The sequence below is a fragment of the Lithobates pipiens genome, unplaced genomic scaffold, assembly GCF_037356315.1.
Source record: "Lithobates pipiens isolate NorthernLeopardFrog02 unplaced genomic scaffold, aLitPip1_a1.2 Scaffold_16, whole genome shotgun sequence".
Classification (NCBI taxonomy): domain Eukaryota; kingdom Metazoa; phylum Chordata; class Amphibia; order Anura; family Ranidae; genus Lithobates; species Lithobates pipiens.
The window spans coordinates 77,146,188-77,168,718 of record NW_027507748.1 but is presented as its reverse complement, the minus strand read 5'-3'; the positions used below and the strand labels follow the sequence as shown (position 1 = coordinate 77,168,718).

Here is a 22,531-nt window from a genome sequence, read left to right as displayed (position 1 = left end):
TACAAAACCAGGGTACTCATATCACAGATTTCCTGGATTACCTCCTACTAAAGTACTCCTCAGCCCCAAACATTGCTGCCAATGTCTAACTTTTTAAAAACCTTTTACTGATTTAACTTACCAAAGTCTGCCATCCAGCCCTCACACAGTTGAATTACCTGCCTCTAATCTTGGACACAGCCGAAGCCAGAATCTTCATTCCTCAGAAGAAAGTTGCTTCCCTAAGGTCCCACACGAGGACCCACTGGGCTTGATGGTAGTTCCCCTTTCAAGACAGATTACTTTCCAATCCATTGTAACCAAATTGTACAAGAAAATCCAATCCTGGGATTGCCCAACATTTTTGTTCAGCCATATAATGCTTTCCCTGACATTTTGGATCTACTGTCTTGCCCTGGAATTGGGAAAGTCTTTCCTCCACACACCCTGAAAGGCGATGACAACGGATGCTAGCTTTACAGACTGAGGCAGAGTTTACAATTCTCTGACTGTCCAGGTCCCTTCAGGAGTCAAAACTTCCAATCAACATTCTGAAGCTGAAAGCCATCAAATTATTTTCACATAACTTTCTCAAGGTCATCCAGTCGGGTACAGTTGGATAAATACTGCAATAGTGGTCTACATAAAAAATCAAGGGACACTGGAAGAAACAAGTCTGATACACTCATTGATGGAAAATCACATTACAGCTTCCCATACCAGGAGTGGACAGCTTTGGCTGCAAAGTACTTCAAGCCAAGGCTGTTATCTAAATGTATTTTTGTTCATTTTTTACCCCGTTTTTCTTGTGGACCCACTGACAGCTCTGTTTGGTATGTTGTTGCTCACCCCTCACTTTATTGCTTTGGCACATCCCATGGTCAATAAATACAGGCTCTGTGTGCCATATTGTGCAATTAAGACAATAGGAATTTTGATTTAACTGTCAATTCCTTGTTTTGGAGTACATTACAGGACATAGGCCCTCTCCTCTGTGTTTTAATCACTCATTTTGAACATGGTGGGTGGGGATACATGAGTGTGTGCTGGGGGCAGCCCTAAAAAGTTTTTTTTTCCTAGTGTCCAGTCACCTGAAGGTAGCCTGCATACAATCCATGGTCTATAAATACATGTGCCGTGGCCAATACTGTACTCCATACCAACACTGTACAAATAAGGAATTTATATGTAGGACAAAATCCCCATTTTTTTTCAGGTAACTTTACATGCTTTACAATCAAGCGGTATTAGACATATTGTTCACAGCATATAGAAATTGGCCAGTGGTTCACTTTAATTGTCCCTGTTCTCTCTATTTCTTTCAAGCTCATTTTAAGAATTAAAGGACTGAGGATGATACAGCAGTGTAAAATTAGTCAGCAGCAGGACAATTTTAAATAGAATGGCTGGGCTGAAACATATTATATCAAAGGAGCACAGGATTACTATGACAATTAGGATACTACAAAAGGTACAGCAGTGTAAAATTTGCTATCAACAGGATAATTTTATTTAGGGATAACACATCTAAATGGTGGCTGACTAACTTATATTTCCCTATGGGGATGATGAGGGGGAAGGGTGGGGTGCTGTGAATTTAAGTCATGTTGCAATTATTATTTTTTTCTTTTACACAATGCAGTGACATGTTGCAAGACAGCTCCAAAAACAGATGGTTGGTAATGTTAATATTGTGCTTTAAGCACCTTAAACTTAAAAAAGGCATTATGAAAACATACAACACAAACACACACAAAAGAAATGAAAACTCACAAATACAAGCCCATTTTTTTACGGAAACTGTTGCAGCAAAAAAAAAAAAAAAGGAGAAACACCTTTTAATATAAATGAAGGTGCAATCAATATCAAATAAAAACCAAAAGCCTCCTTTTTGACCCTTCCAAGCCTTTTGGCCATAGTTCAAAGGCCATGCAGTGCATTATGGTTAAAAAAATATCCTGAAACCATGAACCATGAATATTGCATCCTGAAATATTAGTCTTGAACCCATGGTATTGGATTCCCAAACCTCATACCTAGTACTGAAATTGTCTTAATTTGGTATGTTTTTGAAAGATCAGAGGCAACTTTGTTTAGGTATTGTCCAGGTATAACATTTGGTTCCAAAACTAAGATGCTGGCTCAAGGTTTGGCTAGTATACAGTCATTCAAATTCTGTTGCCTGTTCGGTTCTTGGTTATGCTTACAAATGCTTGATACAGATTAGCTCCTGCCACATGCTATCACTTTGCGACTTGCTACAAAGTTACAATTTTGCTATCTGAGTGCTAGGGGAGAAATTTCAAAAGAAATGTTTTAGACTGATGACATTAACTTAGTCTAGGCAGAGTCACTTAACTAGAGCTCAAGGGACACTTTTGCTAATTGTGTTTTCTTGTCATACAGGCAGGTTCTGTGTATGTAAACAGTAAATCTGGGGGCAAACTAGATGCATTACTTGAAAATGACTATTGTATACTGTGTTTTTCTCTCTTTTTTTTATATTCCTTTCATTATTAGTCTTAGGAGAACCTGAAATAATTGACTGGTATAGCCCACAAGGTGAAAAAATAACTTCTAATCAGAGAGTTGTCGTACAAAGGGAAGGCATCCGATCATGGTTGACAATTTATAACGCTAATATAGATGATGCTGGAATTTACCGGTGTCAAGCTATCGATTCAAAGGGTCATACTCAGGAGTCTACAGTTGTTCTAGAAATCTATCGTGAGTATCTGTAATCTGTTTTAAATATATTGTTTTTTGTACATGTTATATTTTTACATATTTTAATAAGAAAAATGTTGATGTTTTTTGACTGAATTCTTTGTCTAACCATTAATTTACGAATTATAGGGCACTGAAAATGTAAATATAAACAACTTTTTAAGTTAATGTAAAGATTCTAAAATAGTACAGTACAAATTGCTTGAATATAATACCTATGACCCATTATTTATGAATAGTAAAAACACTTGTTTTTATTATGTGTGATGTTCACATATATAAATTAAAACACACATATTGTAGCTTTTGCAGTGTAGTATAGCATTTGGATACACATGTGATTTAAAAAGTTACACATGTGCCCCAGCTCTGCCCAAGTTTCTTGGGAAACTGTTGCTGTATCTCAGGGCTTTGGTTCATCTCATCAAAAGCTCAGAAGCTGTTACCATAAATTTGAAAGACAGTGTTCAAACCCACTTATGTACTCAATTCTCTTTTAAGTGACAACTCCACAACCATATCTGGGAACTAAATTTGCCCCTGATATTCCACAGAATGAATACAATTAGAGGTTGAAGAATGTGGTGAATATCCCTTTGATCTCCTGATGTGGGAAACTTAAAAACAGAAACTGTTACTTTAGAGACCAATCCTGGTGCATTCATTGAAATTGTGGGATGACACATGCCAGCACATTCACCTCAGATCCTTCCATTCTCCATTATTGTTTTCCTTACAGAATCCACTTTTTGAGCTTGGAAAACTTCCCCAGCATTTCAACTGGTGGCTTTACAAGGGGCACTATAGGGTGCACCACTATATCATAGTCAAGGGGCTTATGGATGTTCCATATTTAAATCAGAGCTCCACCCAAAAGGGGAAGCGCCACTTGTTTGCACCCTCCCCCCTTCCACATTTGGCACTTTTTGGGGGTGCGTGTACCTGGTTTTGACAAGTTCCAGCTTCCAATTTCTGGTAAGATTGCTGCACAGCAATCTGTGTCATGTCCGACCCCTCCCCCCGTATTTTGGAACCATAATTATTCTCTTATATGCTTGGGTGTTCACTGCTGAATAAATATATCCTGGGTAATTCAGAAATGTAGATTATAGTTATACAGTTTTGCATCATAAGGCACATTGCAGACTATATATGACTTTATTACAATGTACTAACTGACAAGAAGGTAGAAAACTGTAAAGATGCATTATGCCACATGTATTGTATTTTGTTACTGTATGGATTGTTTTTTGAGAAATAACATTCCATTTACTTTTACCTTAGAGAAACTGACATTTGAAGATGTCAGGTCACCTCAAGAATTCAGAAAAGGTGAAGATGCAGAAGTTGTTTGCCACATCAACAGCTCCCCGGCTCCCATGGTCAGGTGGTTGAATAACGGGGAAGATGTAACAGACATTGATGACAGTTAGTATTTTGGTAACGTTTTAAGTTATGTTTTTCAAAAGAGGTTCTAGTTGTAAAATTATAAATAGGATTAGAAATAGTAAGATAAAAAGTTGTCATAATTAAGTTTGTTCCATCAGCATCCTGTATTGATTTTTTATCATATGTTTGACATTTATATATGAATTTTAAGGAAACAAATATATTCATCCATATGACACAATATACATTTTGAGGTAACTCACTAGGAAAGAATGGGAAAGGATTAGGTAAATCGATCTGTGGTTGGAAAATCAACACCTCTGTATTTGTGATTAAATTCATAAAATCTGTACACATCAGTATTTATTATATTCATATTGTTATGTCAAATCCTGGTTGGGTTTCTAAAACAAATGGAAATTTGCAAACCAGATTACTAATATACTGTATATTGTTCTATTTTATTGAGAAAATAGAGCAACTAGGAAAGGGCGGTGACATGTAAATGATTGAGTCCCTGTAGGAATGGACCATAACGTCATACAAAACCCTCTGTATACTATATTCTTTCTTCTCCCTCACTTGACTTAGGCAAGGGATCATTTAAAATATCCCCCTGTTCTCTGCAGTTTGTCACTCCCATCTCTAAATGTATATTTTAAAAGTCTTTCACTATCAGATGAAGCAAAAATGTCTCTCTTATAAAAAAAAATCTCTGTCCAGAGAGGATACTGTCCAGAGAGGATACTGCTATGCAATATTGGTTCCTCAGGAACCAGTATTGCTCAGTAAAACTTCTTCTAGAAAAAGGACTCACATCAGAATTGAGGGAAAAGGTAAAGGTATTTTATTAAAATGTATGTTAAACCATGCATTTTTTCTAGTTTTGCAGTGGGGAGAAAAAAAACAGCCTCCTCCACTTTTTTCCCTATCCCCCTATTTTAGCCTTTCTAGGCTGGAAGGCTCCACCTCCCAGAATATTTTCTACATTAGAGGTCGCTGTAGACCATAGTCTGTGCTTACTAACAGGAAGCCACGCTTAAATTGAACCCTATACTACTCTAGACAATGCTCCCTTACCCTTCCAGAAGTGTGATACAACCAGCCCCCTCTTTCCCCTTAAAATCTATATTGCCCCTTTTCCCTAATGCTGGCTCTAGATCTACGGCCTGGGGTTCAAGTGAGACTCCGCTATGCTCTACAAGTCTAATGTGCATTTGACTGGGAATTTTGCCTAATCATTTTATGCTCTTTGATCGTGATTACATGCCACCAAAGGTTAAGTTAAACATATCTGACATGGAACCTGGGTTCTTACATTTGGCATTGTTATGACCTCTATCCAATTGTAAAAACCTTTATCATCTTGAATGTTACCATGGGCTCTGTTAAAGAGATGTGCACTCTCTTTCTGATTAATTGGACAGGAAATGAGAGAAAATGAGCAACAGAGTCATAGGCAGAAATAAAATTATAAATTGTGGGCTATAGGTATCCTCTAAGTCCCTGTACACACGGTCGGAGATTCTGCCAACCAAATCCATTGGATTTTGTCCGTCGGATTTAGTCCGACGGATTGTGTCCGAAACTGTTGCATACACACGGTCTGACTAAGTTGTCGAAAAATCTGATCTTTCAGAACGTGATGACGTAATTTCGTTACGATGGGACTAGATTCAGGCTAGTAGCCAATAGCTTTGATGTAGAAATTTGATCTGATCATGCGTGGCACTTGGTCCGATCAAAATTCACTACACATGATCGGAGTATGTCCGATCGAACCAGTTGGTCGGGAAATATTTCCAACATGTTGGAAAATTGGGTCCGACGGATATTCGGACGGAATCAGTCCGATGCATACCACAAACAGTCGGATTATCCGACGACACGGTCCGATAGGACACATTCCGACGGATTCTCCGACCGTGTGTACAAGGGCTAAGAATATTGGGATGTGATATCCCTCTGTATATAAAAAACCACGTATAAAAAAACAAATAATAACTATTTATATATGTATATATATATATATATATATATATATATATATATATATATATATATATATATATATATATATATATACACCACTAATGAAACTCTTGAATTAATAGTGTCCATAAATCATATAAAAACATGTAAAAGTCCACTTGTTTGCTCGGTGATATAGATCCTTATAGATCATATAACAACATTGCAAGTCCACTGTAGTGCTCAGTGATTTAATCCAATTGTACTCCGATCATGCATAAAAAGTGCTTTGTGCTGTAAATCTTAGTGATCCTCTCCACCACTGCACACACTGTCACTTACCAGACTCAAAGACCCAATATTTTGTGGGTCACCTTGTGCTCAGATACATTCCCCGTCTACTGAGCTGTCAAGTCCCCTCTCCTCTCCTACTCTCCTCAATTACAGTAAAGTACTCCAAACAAGAAATGATATACATACTTTACTGGAATCGAGGAGAGTAGGAGAGGAGATGGGACTTGATATGTTGTTTTATGATCTAAAAGGATCTGGATCACTAAGCAAACAAGTGGACTTCTACATGTTATTATATGATTTTTGGACATTATGGGGTTGATTTACTAAAGGCAAATATACTGTGCACTTTGCAGTAAACAAGGTAAAGCTTCACTTTGCAAAGGATAAACAATCATGGGCAAGGCAAATATAAAAACCAGCATTTTTCCTAGCATGTGATTGGGTGGTGAAAGTCAGCAGAGCTTCTGCTCATTTATGAAGCTCTGGAACAACTGCTCTTGCAGAGTGCAACTGCACTTTGCAAAGTGCACAATCTATTTGCCTTTAGTAAATCAACCCCTATGGATTAAAGCGTATTATTTGTGGTGGTGTTTTATATATATATATATATATATATATATATATATATATATATATATATATGATTGCACTATAAATAGTTATTATTAGCTTTTCATACTGTTGCCTTATGAGGTAAATGGGCAACAATACACAGAGGGATATCACATCCCCATAGTTCTTAGAGGATACCTAGCACCCATAATTCATTTTTACTTTAATTCAGGTTGTGTTTTATACACATGGGGGTGGTCAGCAGCAAGGGTATTCCCAACAAACTAGGGTGAGTTACTACATTGTATTCCCAACAAAGTTAAATCTGCAGTGCAGTATAATACACATTTCAGATATAATATAGAAATACAATAATAATGGAAATTCTAACCTGCTACACTACAAAAAAAAAAAAAAAAAAAAAAAATCTGTCAGTGTGTCTGTTGGAGAGTTCTCCCTATTTACTTTCTCACATAATATTGTGAGCAGGACAAAAAATTGAGGTTAAATCTCTCTAAAGAAGCTCTGGATAGCAGAAGGAAACTGATAGGGATTCTGAACCTTCCCCTCATTATCCAGAATTAAGAAAAAACTTTTGACTGCACATTCACGTTAAGTGATTCTGTGGTTTGTTCCCTGGGTAACAGACTAGCAAACAACTAGCAGTTCAATGATACCAGAACATTGTTGGAATCAGCAATGTAAAATTAATTATCTTTATAATTCTAAATGTTGGTGTAAATAAATGTAGATACGTTTAGAGTAGATCTTCATGGATATTATGTCAACAGAATGTTTTACATTAACAAGCAATATGAAGTTTGAATTTTTGTAAAACATCAACTTCAGTTTAGATGAGTTTTTGAGTTTTCATTGTAGAAAACATAGATAGAAAAAAGTAGGAAATCTAAATTCTTGAGGATCATATTTTTGAAGGTATTGAAAGGAATTACTCTGTCTTTAGGAGTCTATTGCAGTCATGAAATAATTGTAGGCATTAAACAAGTTTATTGCACCAATTTAATTCTTTATTACTGTACATCTTTTTTGTAATAGTCCTCTTTTTTCCTTTAATGTTCGAATGGATAATGCCCTTCTATCTCTTTATGGCCATTTGTGTAAACAGTTAGACACATAATAGTTTATAGGTATTAGAAAAAAAGTGTATTTCAGATAATAATTTATTTCTAGTGCACATAGACATGTATTTTAGGAATTCTTAACAGATAAGAAATGCAGTGTTTGAAGTTGATCCTATAGAGCAGAATAACTGTCTGTGCATTGTTTTTTTTTTTTTTTTTTACATACATTAAACTACTGTGCTTTTATTCATGCATAAACGTCAATGTAACTATATCTTAGACTGATTACCGAGTGTTCTTAAATGCCTTATGCTGCGTTCACATGACCGGACTTTCCGGCAGACTAGGTCCGAAGGGATTAGTCCGTTGGACAATCTGATCATGTGTGGGCTAGTCCGATCATTTTTCGAAAAAAAAAATCCAATGGACCTAGAAATAGAACAGGTTTCAGATCTATCTGACAGACTCAATTCTGACAGACTCAAACCGGGAAAACCGTTTGTGTGCTTGTCCGACGGACCAAATACAACGAAAGGTAAACTATTGGCTACTGGCTATTGAACTTCCTTGTTTAGTCCCTTTTACGTCATCACATTCAAAACGAACGGATTTACAAACAGACTTAGTCCATTCGTGTGTGACCAAGTCCGTTCGTTCCAAAAGTCTGTCAGAACTCCGCCAAAAGTCCATTGGGAATACCATCAGCCCTAGTCTGCCAGAAAGTCTGGTCGTGTGTACGCAGCATATGAAGTTGACTGACGGGTGCACTAACACTTAAGCATATGTTACACATATTGTTCATTTTTTTGTTTTTTCAGTATTTAAATTTATCTGACATTTGTCCAAATACAATTCTTAAAGAGACTTCAAACACTCAATTAAACAAAAACATTCCCTCATTAGATTCTATTTGCATATAAATTTGTAAATGTACACAAAACTTAATTGGGCATTAGCTAGTTATCAATAAGGTACCTCTAATGATGTTTGCATTGTTGGGGGCTGCTGCTTATTTCTGGGAAATTTTTCTTTACTTGCAGCCTCTAATGGAGATGTCATGTTTGAAGCTCCAGCAGTGAAACTGGCAGTCGAGGCTGGAATATTGTGAGTGATCACAACGAGTCACTTGCTGTGCAGCTCCTCCATTCAAAAAACATATATATATTTTTTTTTAATTAAGCATTGTTTTTTTATTAGATATACTATAACTACATAGAGTAATTTAATTGAAGAATGAAGCATAGGAGCTGGGCCAGTACAAACAGTGATTTGAGTTTCCCAGATGAAGAGAGGGATATGATGTCCAAGTAAGAAAAGAGATGTGCTAGGAAATTGACTCTTGCTGAAGTGGTTAAATGCAGTTTGGTGGTGAATAAAAATGATTTATGAAAATAAATACTGCAAGTTAGCATTAAACATACTTAACATTTATGTCCTTTTACCTGCATTTTTTTAAGTTGGTGAAAGGGTCTCTTTAAATAAACCCTGCACTTTCCCCATGAAGGCCAAAGAAACATGTTCACTTAACTGCCATGCTTCTTGGTTTACACTTAAAGTGGTTGTAAACCCTTACAACACACTTTGACCTACAGGTAAGCCTAGATTAAGGCTTACCTGTAGGTCCAAGAAATATCTTCTAAACCTATACGGTTTAGGAGATATTTGCCCGAAGACAGGCACCGCATAGTAGTCCATTATGTGTCACTTACAGCAGCTCCGTCGTTGAAAATGCCGTGCAAGCGCACTGAACGCGGCATTTTTAACGACGGAGCTGCCGCGCGTGTCGGCTCTCATGAGCATGCGCGGGAGTGACGTCATCGCCGAATTACAGCGGCGGAGCTGCGAGACCCCACGAGAAGATGGATGCGCTGGACTACAGGGGACAGCGGTGACTTCGCTGGCTCCTGTGTCAGGTAAGTGACACATAATGGACTACTATGCGATGCATAGTAGTCCATTATGCTTTGCCTTTGCAGGAAATGAAAGAGGAAGTAAACTCATCAGGGTTTACTTCCTCTTTAAAGTGGTATTAAAACCCAAACCAAAAAATTTAATATGGTAAAAGCAGGTAATGCAATGCTCACAATCAGTGTAAGTCCTTTGCAGGCTTGTGATAAAAACTACAGAGGGTGCTCTGGCTCTGATGCTCTCTCTCACATCGGTACAGAGATATACATTCAAAGAATAGCGCCTGCAACTCCAAATTTCCTTGTTGCTTCTTTATTTGCACATAAAAAGTGAGTAAAAATATACTTGATCACAGGCTATATGAGTGCTGTGATCAAGGCTTGTAAGCCAGAATGTGTGAGCCCCTGTATATTTTTACTCACTTTACTCACTCACCAATAAAGAAGCAACAAGGACGTTCAGAGTTGCCAGCTTTATTCTTTGAATTTAAAAATGTAACATATTGGAGATTACCAATCATTAGATGCGGTGGCAGCTTCAGTTTTATTTTTTTTAGCCATTTTTCCCTCTGTTTTAACCCAATGATCTGGCCAGTAACAAAACTTATGAATTAAAGTGCCTCCACTCTGGATAAAAGAGCACATGGGGTATATTTTGACAGCAGCATTGTCAGTCTGGGGGGAGAGGAGTGTTAGAAAGACTAGCAGACTTATATACACTTGCAAATGGAAGCCAAACCCCAGCTAATACATCATAAGCAGTTATAGTTAACAGTTTATAATTATTTATATATATAACAAATATAATTATTTAATAAGCTTAAATATCTATTTTCAAGGAAGAAAATTGTGCTTGTTTATAAACCAAAATATGTTATTTTCTTCCTTGAAAATAGATATTTAAGCTTATTAAATAATTATATTTGTTGGAGCAATAAATCATTTACATGTTTATTGTGAACATTCATCTAAAAGCTGACAGTGTTATAATATGTGAAGTAATATAGTAATGCATCTTAATCGCAACCTAATAACAACTCTGGTGCCAAACCCAAACTCTTTGTTCATGATTTCAAATATAAAATATATATTTTTTTTCTAGCATAATACAGAATAGTCTTTCCTGGCACAGAAAAAAAATGAAACTTTGAAAATTACATTTTACTTTCAAATTGGCCAATGCATTTTTCATGAAACGTCGAATAGTGTTAGGGAAGAGCAAACTGTTAAGGTATCAGAACTGGTAGATTAAATTTTTCTTCAGTTCACTTGTTTCTGACCTTTGTGTATATCTTCATTTTTATTTTTTTCCTGTAGGTCGGTTTGCTATGTTAGCAAACAATAATCTTCAGATTATGAACATAAGCAAAAAAGATGAAGGTATTTATAGATGTGAAGGGCGAGTTGAAGTTCGAGGAGAAATTGATTTCCGAGATATCTTTGTCATAGTTAATGGTAAGGAAAATCGTAACTTAGCAATATATATTTTTAAAATTTCTGTGTTTTTAGTGACTTAACAATGACTTGCAAAAATGAACAATGCTTAGTTGTGATGTAAAAAAAACATCAGGAATTAATTAGTATAGCTGTTTCCTAAAGCTTTACATTTGCAAGTATATAGTTAAACTGAGGGTGTGAAAATAATAATTGTGATGCTCCAGAGTAGACCATTGATATTTGTGTAAGAGTATCTGATTCGCTTCAAGATTCTGACATGCCCCTTGCTGATTCAGACCTACAGTATGGACTGCTATCAGAAGAAAACATGCTCCACAATGGTTGCAAGACAAGTTTAAATATATATTTATCTGGAAACTAAAGTTAGGTCTTAAAGATATACAGGCTTGTATCGGCTTGCCCATGCTCTAAAACTAAAGCCTTTAGTATATGTCTTGGAATTAAAATGAATGCTTAAGACTCATCCCTATGATGAGTCAAATCATAGTGAAAGCACCGCTCTAACACCCTAAATGAAGGCTAGCACCGCTAGAGACTTTGTTGGGCTGGCATTTTACCCCAGGTCTGAATCCATGACTAAAATGGGGGGACTGAGAAAGGATATTGGGACACCAGTCACTTTTTTTTTTTTTTTATGTTTTATTGCAGAATGGTTAGGGAGCTGGGAGTTAGGGGCCCAGGATACAATAGCAGATCACTTACAGACACTCCAGATCAATGTGCAGCTTCACAGTCATTGTAAACACACTCCCAAATTTTAGTGCATCCTCCAAGTAAGTCACCAGGCCCTTCTGAGAGACCAGGCTGTTGGGCCTAACAGCAGAGCTCCATCTAGTAGCACCTCCCTAGGCCTCAGCCCAGGGAAGAAGAGTGAGCACATGATCTGTCTCAAATATTCTACTGGATTGACTGAAGAAAATATAAATATACATAACTTAGTTTTGTTTGTGAAATCCCATAGTATAACCAGTGATACTAGTGACATCTACTGGCGCAGTGAGAAATCATAAACCAACTTAAACTTAGGGAAAAACCATGTGAAAAACTATACAATCAGTCTGAGCCAAGTCAAAAATGAAATTAACATAGTAGCCCCTGTTTAAGAAATGGGGGCTTTATAAGGCAGCACCATCCGAATATAGCAAGCACATTTGGGGACCCTAAAACAATGCCTGTACTCAAATATGTATATATTTCCTGTCCCTGGGTTTATTATTCAAAAGCTAGGCCCCACATCCTACTGCCCGATATGCCTTTTCATTAGCCCATTAGTTTAAAATATTATCCACTTTGAAACTGCAGAAAACAAACTTAATGGTCCTTTTCCACATTAAATTTGTGATATATCAGACATACTATGTGTTGAGAGTCTTTGGGTTAATCGTGTAGGTTTCTTTATTTTCACAATCCAGTACAACATTTTTGGCCAGTTATACAATCTCAGTGGCTGTATCTTGCTTTAAAAAAATTACAATTATGGTTCATCTATCTGATACATATTTCTTATAACTCATTCAGTGCCTCCAGCTATCTTAATCCAGCAACGATCCTTTAATGCAACTGCAGATCGGCAAGAGGAAATTTCTTTATTTTGTCGTGCTACTGGCTCACCTAAACCTCATATCACCTGGCACAGGTAAGCACTCATTTTCAATCTTTCAAACATAGAAACACTGTTGTATTATTGAACCCTCAAAAATCTACCCTATCATGCCACATCCCTATTGTTTAAAAACATTTTAAAACCTGTTGCTGTTACTATTATTTTTTTGTGTGTATTTGCACACATTATACCTGTTTTACTAAAGTAAATGAAAAACGCCAGGGATAAATCACGATGGCATACTTCCATTGTCAGCTCACACGAGGGTCCAAAATGTATTTGGTCACAGCAAATGAATCTATCTAGCATATTATACACTGATATTCAATGTGGTCCTAGTTTGCCCTATGGTTTTAACATTCAAATCATGCTGCTTTTGTGCAATATATGAATGAGAATGTATCATTAGAAACCTATTCAAAAGCAGCATTACAAAGAATGATGTCCATGCACTTTCTGTGGCCACAACTGGCTTATCTGTGCATACCCCTAACAAAGACTGTATTGTGGCATTTCTACTTTCTAAAGAAAAAAATGAATTACCTCTAGGACCTAAACTATGAATAAAATATAAAAAAACAGACAGCTAGCTTAATACTTGGGTACAAAGTACAGCTGAAGTATAAAAAGAAAAACAAAAAATGCAGTGCTAAGAAATGTTACACAGAATTTGATGTGTCAACTTCCGACCAAAATGAAACGTGCAAAAAACATACTTTATATATTATACATTTTACCATATAATAATATAAAGTGCACATTAGTAAATATACATAGAGTCTATAGAGGAGCATAAACTGCTAAACACCAATCCTCAATATTGCAGAGATAACAGGGAAAGTCAAAAGGCGAGGTAATCTTTTCAGATCAGATTGAGCAGTCAGGAAAACTAGAGAAACCTCCAGATCTCAAGGATATACACACCACACCATCCAAGTGAGACCAGCAGGATCTTATCAGAGCAATAGGACCCTTAATATACAGTAGTCAAAAATGCTTGAGATTACTCCTAGGGTTTTTCCCATCCCCACGAGTCAGTGATAATCGTAGCACCTCCAGACAGGCTATCACTTCTGAGAATACCAATTCATATGCACAGTCACAGAATGAGAATGGACATCATACCATTTAAAATCTGGATTGGAGTAGTTATTTAGAAATCTTTCAAGGGTGTACTAAGAATGGGCAAATACTCTTCCCAAAGACCATTTTCAAACCATGGCCAGGACCCAGCACTCACCACCTACAACACAGGAGTGTGCACTCATCACCTGTAATGCATCTGATGTGCTTTGCCTGTTATTAGTATGATTATATGACTATGTGTATGAGCTGGTGTTCTCAGAAGTGACAGCCTGTCCAGAGGTGTTATGCTTTACACTGACTCTGTGGGGACCTTAGGAACCCCTGCGGGTAATCTCAAGCATTTTTGACCACTAGTTCTAGTGCTCTGGTAAGCTCCTGCTTGCCTCACTTGGGTGGTTTGGTGCATATATCCTTGGGAGCTAGATGTTTCTCTTGTTTTCCTCGCTGCTCACTGAGAAGATGACCTTGCCTTTGGACATTTTCTGGCATCTCTGAAATATTGAGGATTGGTGCTTAGCTATTTGTGCTCCTCTATGAACTCTAAGGCCGCGTACACACGGGCGGATTGTCTGGCCAACTAAGTTCGTCAGACAATCCGACAGACAGTCCGTCCTACTTTTGAATGAACGGACTTGACCACACACGATGAACAGACAGTCCGCTGAAAGCTTGCGCGATGACGTGTACAGCACGTACGACGGGACTAGAAATACGACGTCCAATACACTGCAATGCAACCTTCGGCCGTGTAAATCCTTTCTGAGCATGTGCCATACTTAGTCCATCCAACTTGCCTACTCACGAGCGGACTGTCCGCTGAAACCAAGTTTGGACGGACTGTATTACGGAAATTCCGAAAGACTTAGTCCGCCAGACTGTCCGCTGAAAAAGTCAGCTGAAGCCCACACACGAGCGGATTGTCTGCTGAAACACGTTTCAGCGGACTAAGTTGGACAGACAGTCCGCCCGTGTGTACGCGGCCTAAGTTTATTCAATATGCTCTCTCTGCATGAGTCACATCTGACAGTTTTTCCCAACACAACAGCCTAGAGGGAGGTAACCCACCCCCTCCAGAATGTATCAGGTGACTCGTAGCTTTAGATCTGTATTTTACCTGTAGGTAAAAATTACCAAGCAGAGTTTACTACCGCTTTAAGTCTTCTTCAGATCTTGAAACAAGGATCTGAAAGGACAAGTCTTGGGGCCACCTGTAGAAGACCTACATTCAAGCTGTATGGTTTTTTTGTTCACACCACATACCATCTAACTAGCTTTTCCCTTTTTTTAACATGGCTATTGTAATTTTTTTGAACGCTTCTACACTCTTTATATTTCCTGCTGCCATTTCTGGTGCCAAAATTGCATAAATGGCTATTACATATATAGATATCTTACCAGCTTGCAACTTAGGTGTGTGAGTATTTACTTTAATTATATACTACATTATCTGACATTCTTTGGTAGAGACTCTTTAATATGGAAAGATACATATATGTCTTCAATTATTTCCTTTAATATTTATTTATTATTATAATTTATAAAGGTTATTCTAGTCACCCTTTAGAATTCAAATAGGATGCAGCTATGGCCCACTCTGATTACTGAGATACCTCTGTACACCAGCTCAGAGTTGGTCTTGATTAAAACCAGTTTCATTATCCGAGAACTGACAGTAATTCTTTAAAAAAATGTTGCTGCTATAGCAACAAATTCCTAAAGTGGCAGTAGTAAAAACTACCTGAATTTGCCGCATGTGTCGGTAATGTTACCAACACTGCCGTCTGCCATAATAGGGAGCAGGTTGTTCATAATGGAACTACTGCCTGCAATCTGGCATTAAGGCTATATAGAATTCCCTTGTATGCTTTTAAAGCTTTAGTATAGTAGATCAGGGATGATAATATACAATTTTTGCTTTCAGTGCCTATAGCAATGCCTTATTTTTCCATTTTTATTCAAAGTAAGCAAGCCTTAATATCCATAAAGTTGTACTGCACAGAATTCAAAATATAATATATGTTCTGTGTTGAAAATTCCTAAAATAAAATAGCCCAAAATTGTTGTGTTGTGTTGAAAATCTAATATTCACTACACTTATAGTAATTATACTATCATGCCAGTCAAAGTGTTCATGTATGAGCTATACTTCTGTCTATATTTATCATAAGAGCCTCCAGGTCTACACAGACTAAGAAACTTCTTGACAGCTCTCTCCTGCGTATGGTGTGATTGACTCTTATCGACTGTGGCTATTCCATAGAGAATTTCACACAATGGACTGATTGCATTGTATTAGAACAGTAACTGACATGAGTGGACATGAACAAATTCATGTCTTATCAAATATGGTACCCTGAATAATTCAGCATGTCCCTGCACACCACAGATGAAGTAAAGCTTAATCTTTTGCAATAGTCAGTGGGGCCCAGAGGAATGGCAGCAACCTATTATATTTTATAGTGCAGTATGACTTTTACTGACATGCCTTAAAAGACTAACTTTATATATATATATATATATATATATATATATATATATATATATATATATATATATATATATATATATATATATATATATATATATATATATATATATATATATATATATATATATATACAGTATCTCACAAATGGGCGTGCACCCCTCACATTTTTGTAAATATTTTATCATATCTTTTAATGTGACAACATTGGAGAAATTACACTTTGCTATAATGAAAAGTAGTGAGTGGTACAGATTATATAACAGTGCAAATTTGCTGCCATTAATGTCTAAACCTCTAGCAACAAAAGTGAGTACACCCATAAGTGAAAATGTCCAAATTGGGCCCAATTAGCCTTTTCCCTCCCTGGTGTCAATTGACTTGTTAATGTTACAAGGTCTGAGGTGTGAATGAGGAGCAGGTGTGTTAAATTTGGTGTTATCGATCTCACTCTCTCATACGGTTGTCTTTGGGAACTAGACACATGAGTGCTGCCAGTGTTGCTGCAGAGGTAAGTGGAGGGTCAGCCTATCGGTGTTCAGACCATACGCTGCACACTGCATCAAATTGATCTGAATGGCTGTTGTCCCAGAAGGAAGCATCTTCTAAAGATGATGCACAAGAAAACCTGCAAACAGTTTGCTGAAGACAAGAAAACGAAGGACATGGATTACTGGAACCATGTCATGTGGTCTGATGAGACAAGATAAACTTATTTGGTTCAGATGGTGTCAAGCATGTGTGTCAGCAACCAGGTGAGGAGTACAAAAGACAAGTGTGTCTTGCCTACAGTCAAGCATGGTGGTGGGAGTCTCATGGTCTCATGGTCTGACGCTGCAAGATTGCTGCCGGTACTGAGGAGCTACAGTTCAGTGTATTTCAACACGATAATGACCCCAAACACACCTCCAAGACCACCACTGCTTTGCTAAAGAAACTGAGGGTAAAGGTGATGGACTTTCCAAGCATGTCTCCAGACATAAACCCTATTGAGCATCTGTGGGGCATCCTCAAACTGAAGGTGGAAGAGCACAAGGTCACTAACATCCATGATGTCATCATAGAGGAGTGGAAGAGGACTCCAGTGGCAACCTGTGAAGCTCTGGAGAACTCCATGCCCAAGATGGTTAAGGCAGTGCTGGAAAATAATGGTGGGCACACAAATTATTGACACTTTGTGTCCCATTTGGACATTTTCACTTAGGGGTGTACTCACTTTTGTTGCCAGCGGTTTAGACATTAATGGCTGCGTGTTGAGTTATTTTGAGGGGACAGCAAATGTACACTGTTATACAAGCTGTACACTCAATACTTTAGATTGTAGCAAAGTGTAATGTCTTCAGTGTTGTCACATGAAAAGATAATAATAAAATATTTACAAAGATGTGAGGTGTGTACTCACTTTCGTGAGATACTGCATGTATATATATCGCTGGTATAAATCCTTCAATAAAAGGCATGCACATTAAGCAGGCTCTATTTTACCTGAAAAAAAATATCTGTTGCAATCAATTTCTTTTATTCCTCTTATGATGGAAACAAATACTAGCAGCTCAGTATTAGCAATAAACAACCTAACTTTCAATAGGTTACAGCAAGCTAGCTTCTCTGCTACACACAAATCTGTGATCCACAATCATTTCTTCTGCAAAGGATTTAGCACTGGGATCCCATTGAAGTTCTCCAGGAGAGAGGAGCCCGCTTCCATCTGCGCTCTAGTCCTGAGGCAAGCAACTACCCCGCTGCAATCCATTGAAAGTAATCTCTTCATCGAGCTTATTTATTGCTAATATTGTACTTTTACCATTTTTCCACTGAGAGGAATAAAAGAAATTGATTGCAGCAGAATGTTAATATTGCATCCCCTTCCCTTTCATCTATATATATCTGTATAGGGAAAAAAAAATAACAACTTATCTAAGCATACACAAGCATTTCAAGTAACACGTGCTTTCAATGTAAAACAGAAGGTACACAAAATGTATTTATAAGGTTTATATGCTTTTGCTAGAAACCTAGTTTGGAGCATGAAAACATAGCATAGTTTATTTTGTCATCAAATAAATAGCAAAGGAGCATCTCCAAAGCATAGTCCAAAAAACATCTATAAGTCCATGGTGAAAAACCCAAAAAGCAAATGATGATCTTTCGGCCACTATTGTGCTGATGAAGTGAAAATGAAAAACAAACAGTGATTAATCCCATAGGAGAGCAGCTGACCGTCACAATCGACCCCCAAGATCACTAGAAGTTCTGAAATGGCTTTTACATAAGCCTATCTGGACTGCTATTCTCATGTATGACTCCAAATTACAGATGGATGCATTAAGATGGAAATCTCACATGCATAGAAAAATAGGCTAACAATAGTGCCACTTAAAAAATTTTAAATAAAAAAATAAAACGTTACACCTAAATAAAAGTGTAAGCATGTCATAAATTCCACAGAACGCTATGACTCACGCCGCCACACCACAAACCAGGCACACCAATGCTTAAAAGTGGACCACAACCATTTTTATTTTGATAAGAATGGTTAAGCATCAGGTTGATACTGCTGCCATTGTGCTTTTAGGGAAGATGCCACTTCTGTTTTAAAAACAGGACACAGACAGCAAAAAAAATCCAAAGGCTTTGAATTCTCACCCATTCTACTGTGAAAAATCTTATGCATGCCAAATTGGTGGCAACTGCCGTCAATGGCTCCGACCTAATTGGTGCAACGCTGCATCTGCGGCGCTGCACTGATTTCAAAAAGTAGTTTCTGTAATACATTTTGTGATTTCGGGCTGCAATTTACATTGACATCTGTGCAGAAACCTGCACAGATGTCTCTGAAATTGCGACCGAAATCGGGACTGACATGTAGGAGTGAAATCAGCTGAACTCCAACGGCTTTATCCCTGCAGCTTAGTGTGAACCTGGGCTAAAGAAGACAACAATGTCACCTCAAATATATCTAGTTGAACATAGGTATAGCCCCACTAAAATGAAATACATGTAATGATAATTGGAAAGTATAGTTAAATCTGATACGCAGAAATGTAGATGCTATTGCTTGAAAAGTAAAATCATTTGGGAACTTAACATCCAAATTCATTTGCAGTCCACTGAAGTGATTCTGCTTGTAATCACTTATGGTGCCAGCTGAATTAATCAAGGCATGTATTAAATTATGAATTCAGGAAATTGTGGATTTTCAGACGGTTCTATCTCCAGAATCGCTCAACTCTAATGAATCTAATAATTTATCATATTGGAGTAACTTACTTGTTTAAATCTTTTAATTAAAATTTCAGTATGGCATTTGTGTACCTGACGTGGCATATACTGTATGCAGATAACTATTATGAATAGATTCAGACATATTTCTAAACTAGCGGATATCATTTTAGAATATTCTAAAGAAAAACTCCAGGAAAGCATCCAAATATGCAGATAAAATACATATTTTGAAAAGATCTGCATTCCTGTCCAGTTCTGAGATTTACACAGCTCTGCCACACATCGCAGCCGTTCTATAGGAGAGGGAAACTGATCTTTCTCTGCTACAGTTTCTCTTTTGCTTACAGGTTTCCTCCCCAAACCCAAATACACCTTGTAGCTGAAAAGGAGAAGTATCTCATCTGTCTGTCACTGCAGTACACCTGGGTGGCTCCTTATGCTTATTTTCCCTCTCCCTCCCTGATCTCTGATGTACAGATTGTACAGTAGACCGCACAAACTGTGTACTTACACTGCTTGCATTTTAAAAAATGCATTTAATGGTATACTGCTCAATTAATGTGTGTCTTTTATATGTGCTTGGAGTTAAACTGACAAAAAGCTTAATATTATTAGCATGGAAAATATTGTTGCTTTTAACCACATGTGGGCCACCCCATGCAGATATACTGAGTCAGGTTGGCTGCTCAGTGTCATATCACGTAGCTAGTACGTTATCAGACACTTCCAGGTCTGGTGCGTGTGTGCGCGCCGCTGGGCGACCCGCTTCCGCTGTCGTTGGACACAGCGGGAGCCAGTCAGCAGGTCTGGCTGACCTGATGTCCGCCGGGACCCACCAATCATTCCACAAATCAGCAGAATGATGGCTTGCCTGTGTAAACAAGGCAAATCGCCATTCTTTGAGATGGGAAGACAGAGATCCTGTGTTTTTGCTAAGCAGGAACACGGATCTCTGTCTTCCCACAGTAAATGCATCCCCCACACAGTTAGCAAGCACTCCAAGGAAACACAATTAACCCTTTGATTGCCCCTGCTGTTTACATCTTCCCTGCCATTGTCATTAGTACAGTGACAGTGCTTTTTTTTTAGCACTGATCACTGTATTGGTGCCACTGTTCCCCAAAAAATGTCACTTAGTGTCCAATTTTTTTCTGTTGCAATGTTGCAGTCCTGCTAAAAATCGCTGATCGGTGTCATTAACTATTAAAAAAATTAAAAAATAATTACATAAAGACACGAGTCTTTCCCATAGTTTGTAGATGCTATAACTTTTGCGAAAACCAATTATTTTATGCTTATTGGAATTTGTTTACCAAAAATATGTAGCAGAATACATATTGACCTGAATTTATGAAGACATTTTACTTTTTTCAATGGCTATGCTTTATAGCAGAAAGTAAAACAAATATTATTTTTCAAAATTGTCTGTCTTTTTTTGTTTATAGCGTAAAAATAAAACTGCAGAGGTAATCAAATACCACTAAAAGAATGCTCTATTTGTTGGTAAAAAAAAAAATGACATACAGGCATACCCCGCTTTTAAGTACCCAATGGGGTTTATTTACTAAAGCTGGAAAGTGCAAAATCAGGCTCACAGGCTTCTGCATAGAAACCAATGAGCTTCCAGGTTTTATTACCAAAGCTTAATTGAACAATCTGGGGTTAGAAGCACATATACACATAGAAAGTTTATATGCAGAAGTGAGCCTGATTTTGCACTTTCCAGCTTTAGTAAATAAACCCCATTGTGTACTTAAAAGTGGGGTATGCCTGTACATTTTTTGGGGTACAGCGTTGCATGGCCTTGCAATTGTCAGTTAAAATAATGCAGTGTCATATCGCAAAAAATGGCCTGGCCATGAAGGGGGGTAAACCTCCCGGATCTAGTGGTTAAAGCACAGGCATAGTTATAATTAACAAAAAAATGTCAGTAGTTGGTGGTTGCTTACGTCCTCCTCCCAAAAGCCTCGTATCTATCTGTTTTATTAAAAGAACATAAAGTTCTTGATGTAAGTGCATTTAGAGCATGCTATTTTGTGATCCATGTTTTTTTTAAAGCTCTTTAAACATACAAATAATAAATAAATAAATAAAATACATCGTTGGAGTTCTAAAAGTTTAGTGAATCAGGTTTAGCTGGAAAAAATGTGCAATCATATTTTATTCTTTTGGTGAAACAGGCAAATACAGTTTTAAATCTCTTGTGCTGTTTAGAACAATAAAGTAACATCTTACTGCTATTTTACTATACCTTTATGGTTGGATTATCATAACCATCTTGGAAAGACAATGGGTATGTTATATATCAGTATCTGTGCAAAGAGATTAGTAATCTCTTTATTAGTTTTTTTCAATCCATCATTCTTCAGTCTTAAGGGAGGCAATCTAAATGACACTATCAAGTGACAGTAAAGATACATCTCCTCAAACTGCTACTGATTAAATTAAACATTTATAGGTGCATTGCCTTTGTGATGTCTTGTCAAAACTTTGGCATATAATGATGGATAACATATTAAGAAAATTCTACTCTTTGGTGTTACGATTTCTAGCTGACATGTCTCATATAATCGTTAAATTAATTAAGTAAATCATCACTGTTGAAAAGCTACTCAATATAAACATACAGATAAACAATACTGTAAGTAATATACGATACATTCATGGCCAAAAATATGGTCACTCCTGAATTTCTGTCACATAATGTACCACTTTACCCAGAAAATTGTTGCTATTACAAAAGTTTAGGCATTCTAATCTTTATTTGTTT

General features: G+C 37.2%; 1 protein-coding gene across 5 annotated transcripts in view; it reads left to right on the top strand.

Annotated features, from left to right (window-relative positions):
* Positions 1 to 22,531, top strand: part of NCAM2 (neural cell adhesion molecule 2) — a 506,619-nt gene that overhangs the window by 283,540 nt on the left and 200,548 nt on the right. For all 5 annotated transcript variants that reach the window (XM_077480043.1, XM_077480044.1, XM_077480048.1 and 2 more), the window contains exons 3-6: positions 2,500 to 2,706; positions 3,991 to 4,134; positions 11,222 to 11,359; positions 12,881 to 12,998. In XM_077480043.1, the coding sequence (XP_077336169.1) occupies positions 2,500 to 2,706; positions 3,991 to 4,134; positions 11,222 to 11,359; positions 12,881 to 12,998 (607 nt within the window). The remainder of the gene's footprint in view (positions 1 to 2,499; positions 2,707 to 3,990; positions 4,135 to 11,221; positions 11,360 to 12,880; positions 12,999 to 22,531) is intronic.